A 27,435-nucleotide genomic window follows, 5' to 3' on the forward strand; every position below is an offset into this window, starting at 1 on the left:
ATAGCATACGGCTTTTCAACTCTGACAATATTCCTGGACGTTTCAAAATCATACGACTACGTGTTCCAAGGTGCGATAATTTGTGGTCTTGCATCTATGGGAATAATGGGACACCTTTTACGCTTTGTTCAGGCGTTTCTTAGTGATCGCTCGATGCAGGTGAAGTTAGGGACAGTGCTCAGTAGCTAAGGAAAATCACCAGAGGAGTGCCACAGGGCAGCGTCCTGTCTCTGATTTTGTTCAATGTGGCCATGGCTGGTTTACTTAATGCTCTCAAGACTGTGAGGAAGACAGTACAAATATTAATTTATGCCGACGTCATATACATCTGGCTTTCTGGATATCAGCATAAGCGACCTCCCACGTGAAGCGATGCATTAACAAGAAGAAGCGCTTTTATTCAAGAGCTAAAACCTTGCAATCTGACGATGCCTGGAAGGCTTATCGCGAACAGTCGCAGTTATGCAAAACCGAAATTGAGGCAGCAAAAGACAAATTTTTCAACCATGACATCTCCAACATGTTAACTGTCAACACAAAAAAATTCTGGAAAGTAATAAACCCCAAGCCGTCGTCTTCATGTTTCATATCGATAATGCAAGGCAACGAGTTCCTCCCGCCCTCTGAAGTCGCTACTGCGTTCAATTCCTTCTTTTGTTCTGTTTTTTCTCGTGAGCTTCCTATTACCGACAATATTCACCTCGGCTCCGTTACCTCCATCATGGAGGACATCGTGATCACTGAAAAGGGAATCGAAGCTGCTATTGATCGTCTTTCTAGCAGCTCTGCTCCTGGTCCAGATGGTATTTGTCCTAAACTGCTAAAGTTAACTAAACCTGTTATTTCTCCCATTTTTGCATGCCTTTTCCAGCAATCGATTCAGTCAGGATGCGTTCCTGACGGATGGAAAGTTTCTAAAATAGTGCCAATTTTTAAATCCGGAGACCCGTCATCTGTCACCAACTACAGACCAATCTCGCTGACCAGTATACCATGTAAATTATTAGAGCATATCATATCATCGGCAATCATGAAGTACCTAACAAAGCACAACCATCTTTTCAGCAACCAGCACGGCTTTCAACAGGGTCGCTCCTGCGAGACGCAGTTATTCGAGCTGGTCTCTGACATTTACGAAGCTGTTAATGACTCATCGCAAATAGATGCCATATTTATCGACTTCGCCAAGGCGTTCGATAAGGTTGCTCATAACCGTTTATTACAAAAACTTCGCTATTTTAATATACATAGTCAGGTTGTGAATTGGATAAGGAATTTCTTAACCGACAGGTACCAATTTGTAACTGCCAATAAATTTTCTTCCTCACGATCACTGGTCAAGTCAGGGGTGCCTCAGGGCTCTGTATTGGGGCCTATTTTATTCCTGTTGTATGTAAATGACATCAGCAATAGCATTTCATCTACAGTTCGATTATTCGCAGATGACTGCGTAATTTATAGACGAATAACTACCACCTCTGATAGTGACGCTTTGCAATCTGACCTTGCGAAAATTGCAGATTGGTGTGAACAGTGGCAAATGGAGATAAATACTTCGAAAACTAAGGCTGTAGCCTTCACTAGAGTGTCTAATCCTAAGCTTACTCATTATTTGATAAATGACTCAGTCATCGCGCGTGCGCATACAATAAAATACTTGGGAGTTCATTTATCTTCTAACATTTCATGGAGTGACCACATCGAAGCAATCTGTAGCAGTGCATGCAAAACTCTTGGTTTTATCAGGCGTAACCTTTATTTGGCAAACAAGTCTACTAAATTATTGGCCTATGCGACGTTGGTTCGCGCAAAACTAGAATATGCATCTTTTATTTGGAACCCGCACCAGTCTTATCTCATCAACAAACTCGAAGCAATTCAAAATAAAGCAACCCGCTTCATTACCAAAGATTATTCACGAACATCAAGCATAACTAACCTAAAAAAATCTCTGAATCTAAGCACCCTAGAGAATAGAAGAATCATAGCACTTCTATCTCATTTCCACAAACTTTATCACTCATCATCATCGTTCTGCGTACGCCACATCACGGCCGCCCATCGTATCTTTCCGCGCCTGGATCACCCCTTTAAAGTACAACCCGTTTTTGCTCGAACAAACTTCTTAAGTAAATCCCCCCTCTTTCTCGCAATATATCACTGGAACAAGCTACCTGCCGACGTCGTTTCTTCCCAAAATCATGAAGATTTCATGAATAAACTTAAAAGTTATTTTAATGAAAGTTAATATTGTTCCTGTGCATATCTGTTTTGTTGTAATTGTTGTCGTTGTTCTTGTACGCGGTATTTCAATGAACGTGAATTATCCTTTCTTTGCATCCTTTTGTTGTTTTGAACACTGCGAAAATTTTCCTTAGAGTTTTGTTGTCCTTTTTTTTTTTTTGTACTTTCTTTATTTTTCCACGTAGCATCTCTGTACTGTTAAGTAATAATATCTCTACATATGTATGTGCATATTTATATCAATCGTTTGTATTTGTTATTCAAATTATACACTGTAATTGTAACAGCTTTATTGTGCTACAACTCCCCTATGTAATGCCTACCCAGGCCTTTAGGGTACTTGAATAAAAAAAAAAAAAATGATTGGCCAAACAGTTCTTCACTCCGCACCAACCTATCTTGAATCTATTGGACTAACAATATCAGCTTAAAAGTCTCAATTCATGCCATTCCCCGGTATGCGAGGACGAGAAACAAAGATGAAAATATTACTTCCAGGTGCATCAATTAAGCAAGTTAAGTCCGTGAGGTTCCTTGGAGTCACACTAGACAGCAGGATGAATTGGCGACAAGCAGTAGACAAGACGATGTCTTGTCTACTGCTTACGTTACCCAACATCAATGATAAAGTTACGCGAGGCAGTAATTGTCAATCGTGTGCTTTTCCAATTGCCTCTGATCTCTCTAATTGAGTCACAGTACGAATGGCTGGAAAAAACTTCATCCTAAAGGCCTCAGAGCTGCTTTGGGAGTGCCAAAGTTTGCAGCGAGCATACAGGTGCTTCACGAAGCTCGTTTTCCGCCGTTACGTTTTCTCGCCTCTCAACGACTGCTGACACAGCTTTGCCGACTTGGCGAATCGAGCCCAGGACGAGCACTACTCAGTCGCCTTCGGCACCGCACGGAATCGCGAGCTTTCGGGGCCCTCAACACCCTTCGCCATCTTATCATCGAGTTCCCCAAAGACAACTTCGACAAGACCCACCTTGGGCACATGAGGATGTCGACTGCCAGGTGACGATTCCACGGATGAAAGCAAGCGTTCCACACCCACAGCAGAAATACTTTCTTTGGTACTTGAATATATTGAAGAAAAGTACGCCGATCATTTGAAAGTTTTCACCGATGGATCAGTCGACATAGTGCGTGGAGCAAGCGCTGCAGCGTTTGTGATCCCATCTCTAAAGGTTCCTGGGCAGCGAGACTCGAGTGCGTTGTTTCACCGACAGCATGTGAAAGCGTGGTAATTCAGGCAGCCCTGAAAAAACTGAAGTTTTGTAGGCAGCAACAAGTCTTGCTGTGCTCAGACAGTAAGCGTGCTTTGCAGCGGCTAAAACATGGATTGATTTTGGATCGATGCACTCAAAGATCACTGCGAATCCTTAAAGACCTGTATGGCATGGGTATAAACATTATGTTTCAATGAATTCTATCACATGTGGGTATAGCGGGTGATGAGGTGGCTGACAGACTTACCCGGAGTGCTCTAGAGCTTACACCAACGAAGAAGGCTCCCAAAGACAATCAGCGTATTTTACGGGAAGCTGTAAATAAGCATTTTCACTCGTTATGGCTGACGACTCACCAGCAATGTGTGACACAAGGGCTATCAAGGGAAGAGGCCTGCTTGCTTCATCGCATTTGAACGGGATCAGCGCGTACACCAGCATGGCTTCACAAGATCAGACTCTCCGCGACGCCCTTATGCCCGAAGTGCAAGGAAAACGGTGATATAGAACACTATTTGCTTAGATGTTGTGTGCTTAAGAAGGAACGACAGGGTTTATTTGAGGAACTGCAACAGTTAGGCTCACCATGCGACATCGTGACCGATATTGTGTTTCGGCGTGGTTCCTCGATCTTCGGGAAACAAGTGTCGTGACTTCTCTTGAAATTTTCGATTGCTACAGACCTCGCATGTGACTGGTGATAAGGGACAATTATGCTTGGTGTATAGTTCAGCGAGATAGAGTGCCGGCACAGTACTGCACGTTGAATAGCACAAAGGCCGCTGTCTTATGCAGGCTTACGTCGAGCTATGAACGAGTTTTATTTTACAAGCCTGCTCGTGATTAGTTAAAAAAACAAAGGACACAGCTTCATTTAGCAAAGAGGAAACCGGGTGGGGCAATTGCCTGCAAATTATGTAAGGCTAGATCCGCTGGCTACCTACAACATCCCTAACCCTAAACCTAACCCTAACCCAGGTTTCACCATAGGCGCTGGGCAGACGAAAAAAAAAAAAACAAGTTACAATGGCGCAGCCGATTCTCCGAATCATCGCATTATTCTTTAAGGACTATTACTTCGGATGAAAGTTTCAGAATTGCAGAGCCGGTCCCTGGGTTGTCGCCGGGATTAGAGGCTTGATGAGCCTCCAGAGCTTTCTCTAATAAGACGGCTAACCAAGATGTGCGTGTTTGACTGTGCTGCTCGCATCAAGGCAAGTTTGGTTAGTACGGAAGATTGCGCTTGCTCGAGGCGAGATTAAGCGCCATGAATATTTGGAGAGTGGGAGAGGAGCTAGAGGCCGGCTGCATAGGGCCGGGGTTGAGTTCGATGTCTCCCGATAGCATAACCTGCAAGCAGACAACATGAACATCTATGCATGCCAAAGAGAGGAACGTGTTAAATGCATCACGCCAACGGGTTATAGCAATCAAACAGGTCGTAGGGGCGCGATTAGGAACCGTTCACTTGTATGGGAGCAATATGCCAGTGGCAAGTAACCAACCTGCGTTAGGAAGGGCATCCGCATGACTGGATTTTCGACGGTGTCGTGCTCCAACTGGCCTTTCAACGTGGGCCGTAATTGTAGCTCTGGTGCCGCTCCCGCGCACTCTGTTTCACGCAGAAGCCAGACGAAAAAGGGGTTGAACACCACGGGCGGCGAGAGCAGAGGCACATCACTTTGATCACTCTCGGTAGGTGGTAGTTTCATCGGTTTCTTGAGATTGAAACCGTTTTTGAGGAGAGATTCGGTGTCGTCGTCAATGGCAAGAGCCGTGGCTGCCCCAAGGAGGACAACCTGCGTGGAAAGAGCATTCGCATGAATAAATTTCAGACGGGCTCGTGCCCCCTGCAGTCTGAAACAACCCGGCTTCTCTCGCCTACTTGGAATAATTTTCGGTCATTCTTGTTCAAGTGCTGAGACTACAGCCAAATTACTTTGCTCTTGCTGTACCGTATATTAGCCATACGACAGCATCCTCCGTGAACGACGTTTGTAGCGAGAAGCATAAATATTCATATAAGAAAAAAAGCAATGGTCATTCTAATTTAGTTTTGATCGTGACCAATTCAATGAGGTCATATTCACTTATTTAACGACGCAAATACGCAGCTAGAGACGCCGATATTAGGAGTTACAGATGGCTTTCAGTGCACTGAAATTCTCTTGTAGGCGCTGGAAACGCTGTTTTATTTCTAATTACTTGTCTCCAACGCCACAAGAAATTAACGTAGTTTTTTTCTACTGCATATACGCGTGAATATTAAGTAGTGGTAATCACTCGTGGTTTGCCGGTGCATCGATATATGGATCTGCAGCTGAGTATAACCACGTTTTACTCTGTCATGCCTCAATAGTATATGGGCCGTCCACTCTCTCTGAGATAGGCAGAGTATAAAGCAGCAGTTTCTCTCTCTCTCTCTTTTTTGTGCAGAGTGAAAATGCATTCCCCTCTTAACGATGCTTTGTGAGAGTAGAAGAACGCTCTGAAGAGTAACTTGTCTTTTTTGCTCGTGTGATCCTGCGCAGTGCTTAGAGTGTTCGCAAGCATTGATAGCTTAACAAAAGTTGAAAGTCGGCGATATTGTGCATAGTTGGCAATAATTTTGAGCGCAAAACATATACATTCACAAGACGGGAGTACAGGGCGCGTACCAACTTTTTTCCAACTTTACTCGATCTTTAATTCATGTAGCTTTTGCGAAGCCCGCACGCATTGCTGTCGAGCTTTGACGAGCGAGAGCGCCCGGTGTTGTCGGCTCGCTATCTATGTTCAGGAATTTTTTCGGTAGCCGAGACCTTATTGCGAAAAACTAAGCAGGCTTTGACCGGAAATACAAGCACCCCAGGAACGACTCGGCCAAGCGCCTGGTGGTGCCGTACGTTCATAAACTTGCGCACCACTAGCATAGGCAGCTTTTCTGCAGACATATAACAAGCAGCATCCCTGGCGGTCGCGGCGCGAAGCTTTCGTGTTTTGAACGAAATGAGAGTGTTTAATTTTCCCGAATAATTGAGCGTACAGGGCGACTGTGGAAAACGCAGACCACAGAGCGCTTCTGGAAACCCAAATGGACCAGAAGACTGCAGCGATCATGTTGCGGTAAGCCTCAATTTGGTTGCCCGAGCAGTTAAAGATTGCACAATGGGAACCCATGGTAACGGCTAAAAAAGTGGCCCGTTCTTTAAGGCAAACAGGCTCACTGTGGTGAAAAAAAGCAAGTTTTATTATTGATGAGTAGTACATCTCCTGAAGTTCTGACAGTCAGCTTTAGATTTGAGTCATTCGCACCTTTCCGCAATTGTTATATAAAATTGTTTCCGAAGACGCTTATTGAATGGTCGTCCTCTAGTATATTTATGAAGCGTTGCTTATCATTCGCACAAAAGCATTTTTCGTGACGGAGTCAGCTGATCGCACACATTCGGCACGCGGAATCCCCGTGCCGTCCTCAGTTGAATCGTGTACGATGTAGTAGTTGTAGTAGTAGTTGTTGTAGTAGTATAGTAGGAGTAGTAGTAGTACTCGCGTTAGCCGGCGTTTGACGCAACGAAACGAACGCCGGCGCGCACGTGTGCCGGGTCACGTCGAAGTGTATTGGCACCTTGATTGTGGCATGTAGCCATATTCTGACAGAATACGCATCTCATAATTATCATGTTTGCACCAGTCACCAGATCGAAACCACCGCAAGAGCAGCAAGACCATGAAATGTAAATCATGACATTCATGGCATACATGTCTTCAATTTTTTTATGACTAGGCAAACATGCTCGTAATGCAGTCATGTTATGCCATGCCAAGTTTGGTATCGATACCATTATTGAAACGGCCATGAGAGATAAAAGTCGTAGGTGGCTAGATAGATAGATAGATAGATAGATAGATAGATAGATAGATAGATAGATAGATAGACGAGAACATACATGGCAATTGTAAGGCGTGAAGCAATACCCGACAACGCTAGCGTCGACCCAACGATGGCATAGAATAAATGTGACTGAATAAATGTCAGGGCCACAGCAAGAATAGAACCCTAGGCTTGCCGGATTGCCCATGCGCTCGCCCTCGCCAACTTCTTTTACTTTGTACCTTATGTCGAATTCACAGAAACACAACCCCCTCAAAACAGCTCTTTGGATCTATACAAAGCAGCTCTTAACCTCTCTATCACTACCCCTACCAGCAAGCTGTTCACCTCAGGCCTCTTCCATACACTACGTTCTCTTATTTCTCTCCACCGCGACTCCCAGATTGAACGTCTTTATCTAACTCGTCAGGGTCAATGGCTATTGGGGCAAGCGGGTATACCCCACACTTTGTTCTTACGTCACCTTTTCCCACACGCTCCCTTGCTCCTTAGCTCCTATCCTACCCCTCCCGTCCAACATTTCTCCCGCTCGGCTCGTCATCTGTCATCACGCGAAGCGCGACATCATTACCCAGCTTTTTGTACACAGGGAGTCGCCTACAGGGATGCTTCGTTCGTGGCTCCTCGTGGCTCCTGCGCCATCTACCATCCAAACTTTTCTGCACCTGAAAACCACACTAGCGCGCCATACTTGCTCCCAGAAAATGTACCGTCGCTCAAGGTCCTTTCCACTGTGTATGAACTAAGATAATGTTCCTACCTCCCTTGCGTCTCTGAGTACATAATATTCTCCGACTCTTACGCCGCCATCCGTCACATACAAAAGCACATATTACCCCTTTACCCAGAACAGGAGGTCGAGTGAGTGGTATCTGTACTCCAACTTGCCACTGTTTTCGTCTCTTGGGTTCCTGGGCATCCAGGGATTGACGGCAGGCAGTGAGGTAGCTCTCTAGCTCGCCCGGGATATATTTCACCCGGCGCCATTCATTGCCTGGCCCACACCTTTCGGGGAGCGTCTTAAAGAACAATGGGACGATCTCCTGTGTGACTCGACAAGCGTCTCTACCCTGCCCCTAGTCCAGAACTCACTCTGCTGTAGACTGAAATTCTCCGGCACATCCGGTTGAATTATCTGACCATCCCCTCTAGCCTCTTTCTCTGCAAATATGAATTTGCTGTTTCAATTGTTTTATGCATTTCGCTCTGAAAGGCCGCTGTTCTAGCTTTGGCTGTGACTGTGCGGCGCCTACCGCGCAGGTCTGGCGTTTTAAATGCGAAGCATTTCTTAGCGAACCTCGCCGACCTTGAGCGTATCTATCTATCTATCTATCTATCTATCTATCTATCTATCTATCTATCTATCTATCTATCTATCTATCTATCTATCTATCTATCTATCTATCTATCTATCTATCTATCTATCTATCTATCTATCTATCTATCTATCTATCTATCTATCTATCTATCTATCTATCTATCTATCTATCTATCTATCTATCTATCTATCTATCTATCTATCTATCTATCTATCTATCTATCTATCTATCTATCTATCTATCTATCTATCTATCTATCTATCTATCTATCTATCTATCTATCTACCTACCTACCTACCTACCTATCTATCTATCTATCTATCTATCTATCTATCTATCTATCTATCTATCTATCTATCTATCTATCTATCTATCTATCTATCTATCTATCTATCTATCTATCTATCTATCTATCTATCTACCTACGTACCTACCTACCTACCTACCTACCTACCTACCTACCTACCTACCTACCTACCTACCTATCTATCTATCTATCTATCTATCTATCTATCTATCTATCTATCTATCTATCTATCTATCCATCTATCCATCTATCTATCTATCTATCTATCTATCTATCTATCTATCTATCTATCTATCTATCTATCTATCTATCTATCTATCTATCTATCTATCTATCTATCTATCTATGTAGCCACCTGCGACTTTTAGCTCTCCTGGCTGTTTCGATAATGGTATTAATACCAAACTTGGTATGGCATAACATGACTGTAAGAAGAACATATTTCAGTAGTCATAAAATAAAAATTATGACATCTATGTGATAAATATCAACATTTACGTTTCATAGTTCGGCAGCTCTTGCGGTGGTTTCGTTCACATGGCATGTTGCAAAAACTGGTATCGCATGACATGATTGCATGGAGAATACAAGTGATTAACCCTAATATGAAAGTCATGACATGCGTGTCATGTAACAACATGACTACATGCCACGCTCATGATGCGCTTGCGGCCGTTTCGCTAGCGTCACATATACAAAATTTGGTAATACGGTACATGAATGAATGACAAAGGTATGTGACTAGTGCGAACATGATCATCATAAGATGCGTGTCATGTAACAACATGACTACATGCTACGTTCATGATACGCTGTTGGTCGTTTTGCTAGCTTCAGTTATTGATTGATTGATTTGTGGGGTTTAACGTCCCAAAACCACCATATGAATTTGAGAGACGCCGTAGTGGAGGTCTCCGGAAATTTCGACCACCTGTGGTTCTTTAACGTGCACCCAAATCTGTGTACATGGGCCTACAACATTTCCGCCTTCATCGGAAATGCAGCCGCCACAGCCAGGATTTGATCCCAAGACCTGCGGGTCAGCAGACGAGTACCTTAGCCACTAGACCACCATGGTGGGGCAACTTCAGTTATACCAAATTTGGTTCTACGAGACGTGAATGAATGATGAAAGTATGATGCTGGTTCAAACATGATAAACATTATATGGGCGTAATGTAACAACACGACTACATGCTACGCTCATGATGCACTCGCGGCCGTTTCGCTAGCTTCACATCTACCAAGCTCGGTATTACGTGACGCAAACGGATGACGGAGGTATGTGACTGGTGCAAACATGATAAATATGATATGCGCCTCATGTGAGAACACTACTATATGCCAGAGTCAAGGTTCCAAAACATTTCGACGTGACGCGGTGCACGTGCTCGCTGGCGTTCATTTCGTCGCGTCACGCCAGCGTTGCCACGGCAGGCGCCAGTCTTGCCGTATGCTCGCAGGTGCACGCCGCGCTGCGTCACTGACGCATGCGCGTTTCAGCGCGTCCGGCGTCTTTCAGTCACCAAAAGAGGGAGACACAGTGTTGTCTGGGTAACCCATTGGCGCGAAATACAACATGTCGCATTTCACGCCGGTTGCCGTCGGGCCGCGCTGACGGACGCTGATGGCGTCGGTCGCGCCTGGCGTCAGAATATTGAGTTCTCGCGTTTTGGTAACGTAGCATCGCTGTGCCAAGCGTGCGCTTGCGTCAACGCTACATTGGAGTATATTGCGCCCTTCATGATGCGCTCGCGGCCGTTTCGCTAGCTCCATATATACCAAATTTGGGGTTACGTGACGTAAATGGATGACAAATTATATGACTGGTGCAAACATGATAATCCTAAAGCGCGTGTCATGTAAGAACATGACAACATGCCACGCTTATAGCGTGCTCGCGGCCGTTTCGCTAGCTCCACATGTATTAAATTCAGTATCACGTGACGTGAATAGATGACGAAGGTAAACGACGCATCCAAACATGATAATCATGACACGGAAGTCATGTACGGCATCAGTTTCCTCAACCTCGTAATGTTGTGATGCGACATATCAACTTTTCTCATTCGTGCTTCGCATGTCATCGATTCCCACTGCGCGTGGGATCTGCCAATGTTTTTTTGCAACCTGTTGTATGCTGCATTTGCTAAATTACTTATTTTTCCTGGGGAAAGAGCACATATATTGCTTCAAGCTCGAAGATTAAGCCATTTGCAAGTTCAGCGCTGTGTGTGCCTTCCAATTTTGTGGACGCGTGCTGTGAAGCTATGAAATATGGTCTATGATAGGCAGAAAGCAGCTGCTTCCATTTTTGTATTTCCGTTTTTGCTTTTTGGAAGGAGAGGAAACTTTCAAGGAGTGTCCCCCAGCCTGAATGTTGAAACAGGGCCCCCTGACCCTTCTTCTCTACCCCATCATTTATGCCACTGCAGAGGCTTCAAGGTGTCTAAAGGGGAAAACATGCTAAGTGACAAGATCAGCAACGTTATAGTAGAAGCAGAAATAACAAACTTAAGCACGTAATGGACCTTGAAGTATAGTGTCTTGAAATATACTGGCTAATGGGCGGAGCGAGCGCTAGGAGATGGCCCCGACGCTGATGACTTGTGGCGGCGCTCGCTTGGAGCGCGGCTGTGCGTGTGGTTGTAAAGTGCCTCGACGCCCGTCTATGTGGGGGCATCTAAGTTCAATATGCGCGGTCCTCAAGCGCTGCGAAGCTCTCAGTAAGCCGAGCCGCGAGAGGCTAACTTTTACTTTTTCCGTATTTCCAAAACGTTCTCAACAAACCGCTTTCATCATCATCATCAACCTGACTACGCCCACTGCAAGACTAACGCCCGAATGCAGAGATGTTACTTGACTCGTACTTGACTCTTTCTTCACTCAAGACAGTCTTGCCGGTCACCATACATCGTTCTCGAACTTGCGGATGACTTGAAGGTGACTTGGCTCGGTCGAAGTCAGGACAAGTTTCAAGTCAGCTGCGGGGCTAGCTTGAAAGCGACTTCATGCTTTATTCCAACATGGCCACCTCTCGAATAGACGTCGAGTGGAGGGTGGTGGCTTTTGAGTTTACTTGCCTCGCCGTAAGCGTAGCATTTTCTGAGGCGCACTGCCTGTCGGAGATTCTTGGACCCGCTTTACGTGACCGAGGAAATCTGATGGAGTTGTACGACGAGGAACAATTCCACGCTCAATACAGATTCACGAAGAACGCCGTGCGGCAGCTGCTGGGTATGTTGCCGCTCCGTGAAAGTGGGGACAACCGAGGACAGCCTGTACCTCCAGTGTTACAGCTACTGATGGCTCTCGGGTTTTACGGCGCTGGCACATTACAAACAGTCACCGGGAATCTCATCCGCATTCCGTAGTCGACAGTTTGCCGTGCAGTAGGAAAAGTTACGCTACTCATCGCAAAGCACCTGTTCGCAATGCTGGTGGGCTTTCCGCAGCCGGCAGCACTTTCTATAGTTATGCGGGGCGTTTATGAAGTGGCTGAGTTCCCTGGTGTTACAGGCTGTGTCGACTACACACACGTGCGTATTAATAACTTCGGCGGGGACGACGCCGAAGTGTTCCGTAACCGCAACGGCCATTTCTGTTTTTCTTAAACACGACGACAATATCCGCCTCTTTCGGTACAAAATTGGCTCGGTGCTGTGTCTGTGTGCCTCGTCTATCCTTTCGTCCCGTCTAGGGCGCTGTTTCTCGCTCAAAAAAATTGCCCGCAGCTTCCCTCGGGGGAACACTGAGGAGGATGCGGAGTATATAATTGGTTAACGGGGTGTTAAAGTGCGACTTACTTGGGTCGATGGCTAAATTGGTTAACGTGGTTGTGAAATGGGGTGTTAAATTGCGACTTACTTGGGTCGATGGCTAAATTGGTTAACGTGGTTGTAGGAGGGGGTGTTAAATGAGTGAACACGTACACACGTATGCGAAAGGGCGGCGCTGGTCGAAGGGACGTCGATCATCGTGTTTGTGGATTCGTTGGAATTCATTTCACCGCGACCTTAGACGTCGACGCGCCGTACAAACCAACCGACGAGCGGCAACTGAGCGAGCGAGCGCCGACCTTGAGTATATATACAGCGCGACGGCGCATGGACTGTCAGCTGTCGAATATTCGAGAAGGGGGAGAAGCGCAACGGCGCATGCGCGCGCGTCAGCTGCCGATGTTCTCGAAGCGCGACGGCGCATGCGCGCGCGTCAGCTGCCGATGTTCTCGAAGCGTGACGGCGCATGCGCGCTACATTATACAGCTAGCGAATGTTCGTGAAGAGGAGAAGCGCACGCGGTGTGTAGAGGAGGAAGGGTGCACAGATGGTGGAAGAAGGAGGAGGAAGCTTGCGGACGGCGCCGCACTACAAGCCTCGAGTATTAGATGCTCCGCATCTAAAAGGCATCGCTTGTAGCACAAAGCTACGTGAAATTCCACACACATAAAAAAGAGGTGCCCCTATCACGAGTTTTTTTATCCGCTTCGCCATCATGCAGCGATACACTGCTGCATCCCTGCGAGACAGAATTCTGCTGAGGGCAATGTCCTGACCCCCGCTTTGTCTCTTGTTTACCAAGCTCAACAAAATGATACGAGTCACATTTGTTCACAAAACTTGTTCTTTTTTTTCATAATAACTGCGACCTAGCCCACTATATTCCGTTTCATAGATCAGGTGCAACGCTGTGAAGGCTAGGCAAGTAGTCCGTAAAGAAAACACGAGGTGTTGCTCCGCGCGGTTTCGTAGCCGAGTGGTCTGACGCGTCGCTCCGGAGAGTTTACCGTAGTTTTGAAGTGCATGGGTTCGAATTCACTTGGTGCCATTTTTTTTATAATTTTTGCGAGTTCGATTCGAAATCTTGTTTTTTTTTCAGTAACTTCAACTTACTTACTGACAGCTTTGATGTGCGAAGCTTCGAAAAAAATTCGCGCAGGAGAGGTGGTCGAGGATGCAGAGCGGGACGCCATTTTTTCGAAGCTGCCACAACAAGTAAAAAAAAAAAAACGGCGGCGCGGGTCGCGCGGAGAGCGAAAACCTGATACGAAAGCGACAAACATATATTACCAACTCGCATATTTGGATTGTTTATCCGACAACACAGGCGTTTGTTTTTTAACCAGATGACAAATATGTATGCTTAGAAGTTTCCCGAGAAGCATTTATTGATTCTCGTACACCCCAAGCGACGCACTACTTTTTGGTCGCGGCAGTACACAGCGCAAACAAGAGCGCTAGCTTTGACTGCGTTGCACATGATGTATGAAACGGAGATTACATGCATGCACACAGGTGAACAGAAAGGCGAATACCGTGAAAATCGCGTCACCTCGTGAGTCAGGTCAGCACAAATACATGCCGTGGCGTCCGATTGAAGAAAAAAAAATGACGAAAGAACCCAACGCGATGCTTGTTTCGCCTCCAAACAAGCAACCGCGGAGAAACGCGCCACATTTGGGCGGCCACTAAAACCAGCGGGCAACGAACGCTTTACAGAAGCAACACTGCGCATCGCTGTGGGGGCAGGCACGACGTGCCACTCGTTAGCCGTAAAATGGCAAGAATATGCTTGTCGCCCTTCGTTTTTGTAGTTATTTTAAAGCATATGGTCTTTTAGGAGCGAAGCACTCGTTCGTCTCGCGTAGTATGTAACCAGTCTTACGCTTTGACCTGCAAACATTTTGACCTCCAAGGTGGTGCCGGTGAGAGATTCCTTCTGTGCGTTGTTGAACAACAAAAAATAGTGCTCAAAATACATGCCAATAGCTGATAATGAGGTATGAGAGACAGGAGCATACGGCTTTTAGTTAACGTGCATGCTGCGATCCCCATTAGCAGCCATTGCATGTACATTGAGCACTATCTGAAGGGAAAGGGTTGCTACGTTATACCCGCTGGGTGTAACCACCTTAGTTTTAGAAAGGTTTAGCGAGCGTTGAGCTGCAGTGCCATGAATACAATGAACTAGTATATACCATGAATGAACTCCAGGTAGTTAAAGGTGGGAAGTAGGTACGAAGTGCAAGCCGTAGGAAAATAAAAGCCGAATTCTCCTGTCTCTCATTTCCCATGCAGCCATTGGCATGTACATTGAGCTCTATCTGCCAGAAAAAGGTTGCTACTATATACTCGCTGGGCGTAACCTCCTTTGTTTTAGAAAGGTTCAGCGAGTGTTGGGCCGCAGTGCCATGAATACAGTGAACTAGTATATACCATGAACTCGAGGTCGTTAAAGGTGGGAAGTAGACCCGAAGCGCAAGCTGTTAGAAAGTGTGCGTGTGCCACCTCTCGTTTAGTCCTTGGAATGTCCGCTGGATGGCGGTGTTTCTATATGGGGAATATATGATGAAAAGATGCGAGATGGTGGTACATGGAGTGCTGAATAGATGGACGAACGGACACACAGACAGATGCATGAATGAACGCATGAACAGACGCAGGCGCGGATGCATGGATGAACGCAGGAACGGACGCACGCACGGATGGGCGGATAGACGCATGGACGGTCGCACAGACGGAAGGAAGCAAGAACGAATGGACGGACGAATGCTTCGCCCCACTCTCCATCATTCACTCCGTGGATATGCTGCCAATGTATTTTTTTTTTTGCTGTAATGCATACCTTACGCGAATAACTTCATTATTACCCTCGTTAGCAGGCGAGCAGCGTATTTCTGCTTTGAAGCTCGTTCTTGACTTGACCAAGCAAGACAGCCTGAGCATCTGTGAAACGCGAAGGCTGACTTGGGCGTTTTGAAGTCCGCTGCTTGCTTCACGCTGACTTGCTCAAGTTAAGTTGGAGTCGCGAGCCAAGTAACATCTCTGCATTCGTGGGTAAGGCCTCTCCCATGTTCCTCCAGTCAACTCATCATATGCTGCTGCTGCCACTTGATACCTGCAAACTTCCTAATCTCATCTGCCCACCTAACTTTCTGTCTCTCCCTCACCCTCTTGCCTTCTCTGGCAATCCAGCCAGTTACCCTTATTGACCAGCGGTTATCTTGCCTTCGCGCTACGTTACCCGCCGATGACCATCTCTTCTTCTTTATTTTGACTATGGTGTCCTGAACACCCGTTCGTTCCCTGCTACTTTCTGCTCTCTTCTTGTGTTGTTTCTGCTCTTTCCTTTCCATCGCTCACTGCGTCGTCCTCAATTTAAGCTAAACCCTCTTTGTAAGCCTTCAGGTTTCTGCTGCGTATAAGTAAGTAACAGCAAGATGCAGCTGTTATATACCTTTCTCTTTAGGGATAGCGGCAATCTACCAGTCATGATTTGAGAGTGCTTGCCGAATTCTGTTATTTGTCATCTGAAAGATGACACGTCTGAAAGTGATTACAATAGCTGGGTGAAATTTAAACTGGTGGGAGTGATTCGTACTCTTAGCTATATGGCATATAACCACCCAAAGAAGCCTGACGTCTTTTCATGAATGAGAAAAGCTCTCTTCAGAGCTACCAATATTTACACGTTTGGGTGAATGAAAAAAAAAATTTTTTTAGTAAGAATATTTTCCCTTATACTCGGCGGCTGTTTTCCGGGGTTTTTCATTATGTTTGTGAAGAAAATTTCGAGTTCATCGCTGTTCATTTATTATTGATCGCCAATTCTCGGAAAATTGGAGTTTTCCCAGTGTTTAGTCGTTACTGAAGAGAATATGAGCAGTAACGTCTGCACCTTTTATAATGGGTGCTGCCTTTAAACCAAGTAGCATTTATTATATTCACATATATTCTGACGCCCCGTGGCAAGATACGCTTTTACTGCGCAATATTACGGCGATATTATACGTTGTATTGCTAAGCCTGTATATAGCACGCGTGTGTCAGTAAAACATCGTTATTTTTCGCTGCATCAAGAACTCTTTGATCTGTACATCCAACAGAAAGCTATTTGGATTGTATATTCAAGCAGGCGCATGGCTGGGTGTAAGAACACCGGCTGTGTACGCAAGCGACCTGTGTTAAGTACTCACTCGGTCCCGGAATTTCTTAATATTATGTGCTTTATTGTATCTTTCTCGATTTTGGGTAACGCACAAGATGAAGATTTTCGCTCGAAACCAACGACATTCACGCCAACACCGACGCCGGAATTTCTGTGACATGAGCTCTTCAACGCTGTCCCCGTTAAAATTTGTTATTTTACCCCCAAAATATCCTGTTCGTACCCAAAGATTATGCTTCGTTTCTGATCAATAAGGAACTGTGGAAGCAGCATGGTTTCGCAATATGCGACAAGTACGGTGGCGTAAAAAACATAAAAAAACAAACAATGAAATAAACGTAAAACACACACACACACACACACACACACACACACACACACACACACACACACACACACACACGCACGCACGCACGCACGCACGCACGCACACACACACACACACACACACACACACACACACACACACACACACACACACACACACACACACACACACACACACACACACACACACACGCACGCACGCACGCACGCACGCACGCACACACACACACACACACACACACACACACACACACACGATTTTATTCATACGATAATACGACCTGGGTGCTTCTATAACATTAGGATATTTCGCCCTGAATGCTGTCTGGCAGATACGTCCAGAAAAACTGCATTGCCAGTCGTTACCGTCGAGATAACGCCGACACACGGCGCCCTCTTCTCTTCGCACTGAGGAAAACCAACAGTCTCAGGGCGTGTGTGGATTCTCTTTTATTTAGTGCCGCGTCACTGCATACGTCATGGCGGCACTTTTTAATTATTTAGGTCAATACGCCACGTGGTGTCGTTTCACACGAACTGAACCACTGGTTTTTAGAAAAGCTGCGTATAAGAAAAGTACCGAACCGTTATAAGGTGTTGGTGGTATTCTTTGCTCCGAAAAACTTTGCCGAGTTGTGCTGGCGTGTTTGTCGTGGTGAGGAAAAAAAGAGGTTGCCAGACAAAAAAAAAAAAAACATGACAGAAAGTTTGTTAAATGTTGCATTGGGGTTGTTTATGAAATTTCGCTGGTCTGCGGTAAGTTATAAATAGGCGAGACAGGTTGTTACATTAACGACCCGGTGCTGGAGCATTCATGAGCTGTTAAGAAAGGGGGAGCTAACTCGGCAGAGCATTGCGCAAGCTTCGGGGCATATGAGCCGAAATAGTGGAAAACAGACATTATGGGTAAAAGTAGATATCAGATTTCAATGGTAGAAGCGTATCATACCAGGAAGTGAGGGCTCATGAACTTCAGCGAAACATTGGTGAAGCTTTGGAAGGCAGAAGCTGAATAGCTCGATCACTCGTTTTGTGAAGTGAAAACGTGTTTGACAATAGATTTGAGCGTGTGCGCATGTGTGCTTCTTGCTCCTATTTTTGCGTGCAATGCCTGAAATGAAAGTGAAATTAAAGTTAGCAGCCGTCGTGTCCTCTCGTCTTGTGAATGCATGTTTTTCGCGTTTAAAACTCCTGTCAGCATAGATTGTGGTACTTAACCGTACATGATACGTTGTTCAGTGACATGGAGGGTTGGCAGGTAAATAAATGGCAGGAGAAGTTTGTGGGATTTCCAATATTTATGTCCGCGAGTGGAGAACGCCTACTTGCAGGCCATGTGCTTTCGATAGTCTGCAAGATGAGGCCCTATGTAAGTTTTCTGCGCATTCAAGCCAGGTAGCAGAAAGCCTTTCATTTTTTTTTAAGATGCAACAGTCACGAAGTTGGAAACACCCAATGGCGGCCATGGTCCGGCATTGCACAGTCGAACGCTAGCGGCTGGGTCTTGACCACGTATCAGTAGTTCGGCCCAAATCAGGGAATGAAAAAGTATCGAATGATAGCCAAATAGGGAAGCAGTTTTTTTTCTTCTGTCGCAACCAGGCTATAAAGTAGCCAAAGTTAGCAACCTTGATGCATTCTTGTTAGGCAATGTCCTCTCGTTTTCATTATCTGTCCATTATGCTGCTCTTACACATGCCATAATTGCCCCGCCGCGGTGGTCTAGTGGCTAAGGTACTCGGCTGCTGACCCGCAGGGCGCGGGTTCGAATCCCGGCTGCGGCGGCTGCATTTCCGATGGAAGCGGAAATGTTGTAGGCCCGTGTGCTCAGATTTGGGTGCACGTTAAAGAACCCCAGGTGGTCTAAATTTCCGGAGCCCTCCACTACGGCGTCTCTCATAATCATATAGTGGTTTTGGGACTTAAACCCCACATATCAATCAATCAACACATGCCATAATTTATTTCACTGATGTCCAACTAAGATCACAATTTTAGCTCTGTTACTGCACAAGATGTCCAATTGTCACGCAGCACAGTTTAAAAAAAAGAAATAGTAACGGCGTTACGCGAATGAAACCAGGTGCATATTGTTCCCGGTATTCCCTGTAAAAAATACTTGCCTATTGATCTAAATGTCAATGAGGCAGATGTTCGCATGTTCAAATGACATTTGTCAGTGCTGCTTCCAACAACGCAGTGATTGCGCGCTCATTCTTTCTTCTTAATAAAGAAAGCCCGCGAAATATAAAAAAATGACACGTGACCGCTCCTACCCGCGAAGTAAAGCAGTGCCCTCAAATAAATTTACTGTGAGCAATTGCTTTGCGTATTTTGCGATGCCAGAGACAGCGTTAAGCACATTGCAAGAGTACAGGTCAAGCGACAACATGAGCCGAAATATTGCTGTGATTCTTTTCGCTTTTCACTACCGCTTTCCATCTCACGCGGCCAACTGTCTTCATTGATAAAGCGGCTGGAGCACTGCTCTGATTACAGCCTGGCTGTCTACGATCACAGGGATCGGTTTCTTCGGGAGAGAAGTGGCAGATAATGCGATCCGTATATTTAGGGGCGAAGCTTCTTATAGCGGCACCTGTTCGTCCCTCGTAGTCGTACTCGTAGTGTGTAACAAGTGTAACAAGTACATTTTGACCTCCAAGGTGGTGCCAATGGGAGATTTCTCCTCTCCGTTGTTGAACGCAACGTGCGCGGTAACTAAAAGCCGAATGCTCCTGTCTCTCATTCCCCATTAGCAGCTATTGGCATGTACATTGAGCATTATCTGACAAGAAAGGGTTGCTACGTTATACTCGCTGGGTGTAACCTCCTTTAATTTTAGAAAAGAGTAGAGAGCGTTGAGCCGCAGTGCCATGAATACAGTGAACTAGCATATACCATAAACTCGAGGTGGTTAAAGGTGGGAAATAGACCCGAAGCGCAAGCCGTAAGAAAGTGTGCGTGTGCCACCTCTCGTTTAGTCCTTGGAATGTCCGCTGGATGGCGGTGCTTCTATATGGGGAATATATGATGAAAAGATGCGAGATGGCGGTACTTTGAGTGTTGAATAGATGGAGGAACGGACACACAGGCAGATGCATGGATGGACGCATGAACGGATGCAGGGGGGGATGCATGGACGAACGCAGGGACGAACGCACGAACAGACGCACGCACCGACGGGCGGATGGACGCATGGACGCTCACACAGACGAACGCATGGATGGACAGAAGCAAGAACGAATGGACGGATGAATGCTTCACCCCACTCTCCACCATTCACTCCGTGGATATGCTGCCATTTTTTTCTTGCTACATTTCATTCATTGATACTGGCCACCTCGTAGTGAGCTTCTTGGAGGGCGCTGCTTTCTTTTGCGGCTGGGAGCGTAGTCACGTGTTTTTATATTCCGCAAGCTGTCTTTATCAGCATGAAAAAATGAGCACGCAATCGGTACGTTGTTGAAAGTAGCAGATGCAGGTGTGGTTTCAACATGCGCACATTTGCCTCCTTACCGTTTAGATAAATAGGCTAGTATATTGAGTTGCAAATATATTTACCACTAATTAGTTGTACCAAACGAAAAAATTAGTAGTGGTTATCATGTGAGAACAATATATAAAGTAGGTTTGGTTCGTGTAACGCCCTTCTTACTAGCTTAAATCGTGCTGCGTCATAATTCGGACACCCTCTATAATGTCGCGCCATTCGGCTGTTGCCTGCGGGAGTACTGTCACGCTTAGTATGAGCTACACCACGCAAGCGCGTGGGCGAGTGCGCGGCAAGGTTGTACAGTAGCGCCGATCGTGACATATTTTCGAGTTATCGGGAGAGAGTTTGGCTGTTCCTGCGAATGTACATCACCCCCTCATGCTTGCTTTCAGCCTCGCCATATTTTATTTGGAAGATCCTTTTGCGCTTCGATTTGCTCGCTGATTCCGTCTTCTTTAAAAAAAATTGAGCACAATTCAGCTACTTCACCGACCACCAGACGTGTCTTGCGAATTTTATCGAAAAATGAGCTTAACTTCGTGCAAAAATGGATATGAAAGTGCTGTTTTACTTAAATGGAGTACGTTCAGATGGCGTCATGCTTCTGGAGAAATTAGAGAGCCGGCGATGACTCGGGCTGTGCAGTATTTTCAGAAACAATTTTTAGCAGAGCTGTGCTGCCAATGTCCAACGTGTTGCCGTTAATACCGTTTCGGTGATCGCTAGCAGCATTTATTCTATGGGCGTGGCAGCTGTTACTTGGCTTGTTTAGAACTTCGCTGACGTCACCTTTTAATAACACTAGTTATGAACATATAACACTCTCCAGTCAGTTCACCAAGAAAATGGGTAGGCAGGAAGCGCTTTTTATGGATAGGTCAACGTGAGATCGTGTCCAGTGTTCTCGAATAATAAACATACCTGGCTATCCAAAAGAATTGTGTGGTGATCAAAAGAGAACAAAATACTGCTAGAATAAAAAAGGTAACTATTGTTAAAGTGAGAACAAAAGCTGTGCTTTTTTTATTCTTGTCTAATATCCATTAGGTGTTGCTTGAAATAACAAGAGAAAGTCAATTTCTCGAAGTCAAAGAAATTAGGAACAGAATTGTACAACAAATACTGTAAAAATGCAGAATTGTTCAAAAAAATCAAAATGAAGTTACACTGAGATAACATAAGAAGCAACTACATGGGAATATCTGTTCCGGCCATTAACTTCGTCGATGGTGCTTGGCTGCGGATTCATTGCGGAACGGCTGCTGATGAGCCGATGGCGCGTCTGCACTGATAGTATTAAGATGCAAGAATGTGACTGACGGGAATGGAAAGCAGATGAAGTGGTTGCCACGCCTTAGCAGCGGGTGATGGACCCTTGCACGGCAATCACATCCTGCATTCTGGACTGTAATGACGCGTACAAATTGTCAATGAAACTGCGTTCATTTTCGAGGCGTATCCATATTCTTCGACAGCGCTCCTTAGCTGATTGGCAGATGAACTATGTAACCCTCTTTCACATAGCCTGACCCTCATTCTGCCCCATACGGCCTCAATGATGTTGAGGTCTGCCCCTTTGGGGAACCACTTCAGGCACCGCACCCCTCGCATGTTCAGGAGCTCTTCAACAACCTTTGCAGTGCGAACAGGTGACGAGTCTTGCTGAAACAAAAAGTACCCGCCAGGAAAAGACCCATCCAACGCATAAGGTATCATGACATAATCGATGATGTCGCAGTACTTTACCGATGGCAGGCGCCCCTCAATGCGGTGCAAAACACCAAGCCCATCACGGGACATAGAGCCCCAAACATTCACAGCCGTGCGTCCGCTCGATGCTACTTCTTGCACGTAGAGGGGGTCGTAGCGGGCATCGACAGGGCGCCACACACGTTGCTTTTGGTCCCAGCGTGTGGTGAACGTGGACTAATCGCAAGAGAGAGAGAGAGAGAGAGAAATAACGTTTATTGCACCCGTCTAGAATGACGGGGGAGGAGGCTTCGGCCTCTGCCCCCAATCATCCCTCTAGCCATCGGCCGGAATCCCTTGGGACTCGGCGGCGGTCAGGGCGAGACCGATGACTTGACGCTGTTCTTCGGCGTCACGGCTGTGTAATAAGGCCTTCCAGGATTTTACGTTTCTACTTGGATCATTGTAGGATGGGCAGGTCCATAACATGTGCACTAAACCCGCAGTGCTGTTGCAGTGCGCACATCTGGAGTTGAACACTTCCGGGTGCCATTCACTGTACAGGTGAGGGTTTGGAAACACCCCGGTTTGCAATTTTCGCCACATAATTTCCTCCTTTTTGCTCAGCTGTTTAGCTGCCTCTGGATATATCTTACGGTGGAGTTTATAGTTTGCGGTGATTTCCTGAAACGTTCGTAGTTCGTCTCTTGTGGAGAGGGGCTGCTCGCGCGAAGACGGCGGGTCAGCGTCGATCGACCGGAAAGTGAGCCCTCGGGCGATCGCGTGCGCCTTCTCATTCCCCTTCAGACCTTGATGGGCCGGAGACCATACTAGTGAGATTAGCTCTGCGGGTACTGGTCCTTGTCTTAGAATTTTGGCGGCTGTAGCAGAGATCCTGCCCATATCGTAGTTTTTAATGGCTGACTTAGAGTCGCTAACAATCACTCGTGTGCCTTTTTGAGCTATTGACAAAGCAATCGCAAGTTCTTCTGCCTCTGTGGTGGTTGTGTTCTTAGAGGTGCAGCACGAGACCAGGGCCCCGTTCTCGCGAACCACTACCGCTGTGTGTGCTCTCTTTCTTTTGTATTCTGCAGCGTCCGTGTAAAGCACGCCAGATCGACCTTCAAGTTTCGCCTGCAGGGCTACAGCTCTAGCTTTGCGTCTGCCTTCATGAAACGCCGGATGCATGTTTTTCGGCAGCGGTATAATTTTCAGTCTTGCCCTAGTTGATTAAGGTATGCTAGCGGTCTGCCTGGAACACTCCGTGGGCTCGAACCCCAAGCGCTCCATGGTTTTCCTCCCTGTTCTACTTCTCAGAAGTCTTTGGTGCTGTGACATCATGGCGGCTTCTAATAGTTCATCTAAAGTGTTGGAGACACCCAGCCCAAGAAGTTTAACCGTAGAGGTGTTCGGGCGAAGCCCTAGCGCAGTCTTGGTGCCTCTCCTTATAATGGCTTCAATTTTATCTTTTTCTGGTCTACTTAATTTAAGATAAGGGGCAACGTATAGTACATGGCTTATCACGAAAGCTTGAACTAATCTTAAAAGATTGGCTTCCTTCATCCCCGCATTCTTGTTAGAAATGCGCTTAAGCAGGCGGCACGTCTGGTTCGCACTAGCTTTGAGTCTCCGGATAGTTTCAGTGTTTTTTCCATTTGCTTGTATGCGCATCCCTAGAATTCTAATACTGTCTACGGTTGGAATAGCATTACCATTCACTCGTAAAGCGATGTCACAACCCCTTCCGAGGGGATTGGGTGTTTTCCTTTTTTGCGATGGTAGAAAAAGAACCTCTGATTTTTCAGCCGAGCATTTTAACCCTAGTGGTTCGAGATATTGTTCGATGGTATCTATAGCCGCCTGAAGTGCGCTTTCAGTATGTCCGTCACTACCCCTGTTTATTCACAGCGTCACATCGTCTTCGTATATTGTGTGATGCAGATTTTCGATTCCTTCCAACTTCTCAGGAAGTCCAATCATCGCTATATTAAAAAGAGTCGGAGAGAGTACGGACCCTTGTGGCGTCCCTTTGTTCCCCAATTTAATGTTTTCGAGCGACTGCCCTCCCATGCTGATAGTGGCTGTACGATTTGAGAGAAAGCCCCTCACGTAGTTGTATGTCTTGACGCCTACGTTTAGCGCACTAAGGTTCTTAAGTAAGGCTTCATGTTTGACATTGTCAAACGCCTTGGAGACGTCCAGACCCACAATTACTTTGGTGTCAACAGTCTTTTTGTCTATTATCTCCTCCTTTAGCTGTAGCATAATATCGCACGTCGATAGGTGGGATCTGAAGCCTAACATTGTATCAGGGTACAGGTTTTCATCTTCCATGAACCTAGCCAGTCTTGTTTGGATGACGTGCTCCATCAATTTTCCTACACAAGATGTGATGGAAATGCGGCTGAGATGTTCAAGACTGAGCTTTTTCCCTGGCTTAGAAATGAAGACTACATTGGCCGTTTTCCAAGCTTGCGGTATTTCTCCCTTGTCTCAGCATTCTTGCATATAAGCTGCAAGTTGACGAATGGAGCCGTCGTTGAGATTCCTGAGCATTCTGTTGTTGATTTTGTCCGGACCGGCAGCCGTTTTTGTTCTAAGTCGGTTAATTTCAGCCCTGAATTCTCCAACCGTGATGGGGCTGTCTAGGTCCGGGTTTTCTGAACCAGCGTAGTCAGGGAGCTTTTCAGATTCTGCGCAGCAGAGGTATCGATCCCTAACCTCCTTTAATATTTCCATCGTCTGACCTTCATATGTATACACAAGTTTTTGAAGTTGCTGTCGGGCCTCCCACTTGGTTTTCTTTGGGTCTAATAGATGCCGTAGTAGCATGTTTTAGCACTGCCAATCTCTCTATCCATCTGATCACAGATACTACCCCACTTTTGCTTGGTAAGTTCCAATGCATAATCTTCGATCTCTCTATTCAGTGCAGCAACTTCCTTTCGGAGATTCCTGTCTTCTCTTTTCTGACTGATTTTTCGCTCTAGGTTTTTCTTTTTCTTCCACATGCTTACAAGATGTCTATCAACAACTTCCTCATCGCCAGCATCAATCTCTTCGGTAGCATGCTGAACCGACTGGATCACCCCTTTACTCCAATCGTTAATATCATTTATGGGGACTTGTTCCGACCTGATATTTCTAAAGGTCACCCAATCTGTTGTTTTAACTTTTCTCTTATTGATTACTAGCGGGCCATTGGCAATGATAATCTCTAAAATTCTATGATCACTACCTAGGTCTTCGCCGGTATTGCACCACGTGGCGGCGGTGGCACTGCTGACCAGGGTAAGATCTGGCGTCGTGTCTTGAGATACGCTATTTCCTTTCCTCGTTGGCTGCATTGGGTCTGTTATAAGTATGAGCTCATGTTGTTGAATTTCGTTCCACAAATTTCTGCCCTTAACCTGGGTTAATTTATAACCCCATGCCGTATGATGCGCATTAAAGTCGCCCAAAATCAATAGTAGACCGTTTGCTGAAATAACCTTTGTTTTCGTGAAAAGATCACCAAAGTTGATTTTGCGTTGCCTGGGGGAACTATACACATTCAGGATAAAGAGACTCTTGTCTTTGCGCTTGCGAGGCACAAGTTCGACTAAAACATGATCGATCTGCGAGTTCCCCGTCTCGTACTGCAATGTCGTAATGTTTCTCTTAACGAAGGTTGTAACTTGGGTATCATTACCCGACCCGGCAAAAGATTTGTAACCTGCTAATTTTGCATTTTTCCCACACTCCTGGATCGCAATAACCTCCGGTCGATCGGCGTTGGTAAGAAAAGATTGTAAAACCGCACGTTTGCGCGAGAAACCCCTACAGTTCTACTGCCAAATCGTATTACTGTAAGGGTGCAGAGCCATCATGGTTTAGCTTGAGCGCTTGGCATAGCCATTCTATCTGTCGGTCCCTGCTAGCAAATTCAGCCTTAATTTGCTCAATAGCATTGCCTACTTGTTTCATCTGTTCTAGTACTGCTTGGAGCATACCTTGTAATGAATTTGTTTCCACCTCAAGCGCTTCAATTCTCGCTCCGTGATTTTCTTCAATTTCGATTTCTTTAGCCCTCTTCTTTTTTAAAGGCGGTTTGTTTGTTACCTGGGGTGTTTCCAACGTCTTCCCTGGTTTACTGGTTAGATGAGCCTTAATCTCATCAAGCTGTTTGCGTAATTCCGCATTTTGCTCCTGTAATATCCTATTTTGCTCTTTAAGAGCATTAATCATCTCTGTATTAGCATCTTAAAGAACCCCAGGTGGTCTAAATTTCCGGAGCCCTCCACTACGGCGTCTCTCACAATCATATAGTGGTTTTGGGACGTTAAACCCCACATATCAATCAATCAATCTGTATTAGCATCCTGGGAGACCTTAGTTACCCAACCCACCTGTGGTCCTGTGGATTTTGACTTCTCCTGGGCACAATCACCACCATCATGGGATGCCTTGTGAGAAACTCCCGGCTTTTCCTGCGGTGGCAATCGGGGGAAGGATTCCGAGCGGCCTCTCGATCTACTTCGATGCTTGGATTCGCGCCTCGAACGATCTTGAACCCCGTCTGTCCTGCTGTGCCGCTTCGTGCCCTCTTCGGCCTTGCGTCATTCTTCTTGCTCCCGCGCTTCTTCAAGCTTCATTTCCCACTGCCGCTTCTTCACTATATAAGGTGTCCGAAAAAGTTCTTTGCACCTCTTGTCTCAGGTCACGTGCTCCTTGCCACACAGACGGCACCTCGGCGTACATTCATGGTCCTTGGGTGGGGAGGCCACCCCACAACCTTTGCATTTTTCGTGCGGGCTGTCACATATGTCGGATCGATGTCCCAGCTCACCACACTTGTAACACACTTCATATCTCTTCTTGTAGAGAAAACATTTCATCGGCGTCCCAAAGCAGATCATCCATCTCGGCACGTAGTCGTCAACAAAGGTGATGATTACCGAAGTGAAGTTGCCCATCCTTCGCACACCAAGAATAGGACGATTCTCTTCGTGTGAGAAAGCCAGTTC

The 27,435-nt window shown here is 46.0% G+C and overlaps 2 protein-coding genes across 3 annotated transcripts in view; one reads left to right on the forward strand and one right to left on the reverse strand.

The window, feature by feature from the left end:
* Nucleotides 1-7,268, reverse strand: part of LOC142818058 (uncharacterized) — a 33,645-nt gene extending 26,377 nt beyond the window's left edge. Inside the window, exon 1 of the mRNA XM_075896301.1 lies at nucleotides 4,979-7,268. Coding sequence (XP_075752416.1) covers nucleotides 4,979-5,185 — 207 coding nt within the window. The 5' untranslated portion in view covers nucleotides 5,186-7,268. The remainder of the gene's footprint in view (nucleotides 1-4,978) is intronic.
* The window catches only part of LOC119174059 (seizure 6-like protein 2), a 296,552-nt gene that overhangs the window by 8,536 nt on the left and 260,581 nt on the right, over nucleotides 1-27,435 (forward strand). The window lies entirely within an intron of this gene.

This window comes from Rhipicephalus microplus, chromosome 5 (genome assembly GCF_043290135.1).
Source record: "Rhipicephalus microplus isolate Deutch F79 chromosome 5, USDA_Rmic, whole genome shotgun sequence".
Classification (NCBI taxonomy): domain Eukaryota; kingdom Metazoa; phylum Arthropoda; class Arachnida; order Ixodida; family Ixodidae; genus Rhipicephalus; species Rhipicephalus microplus.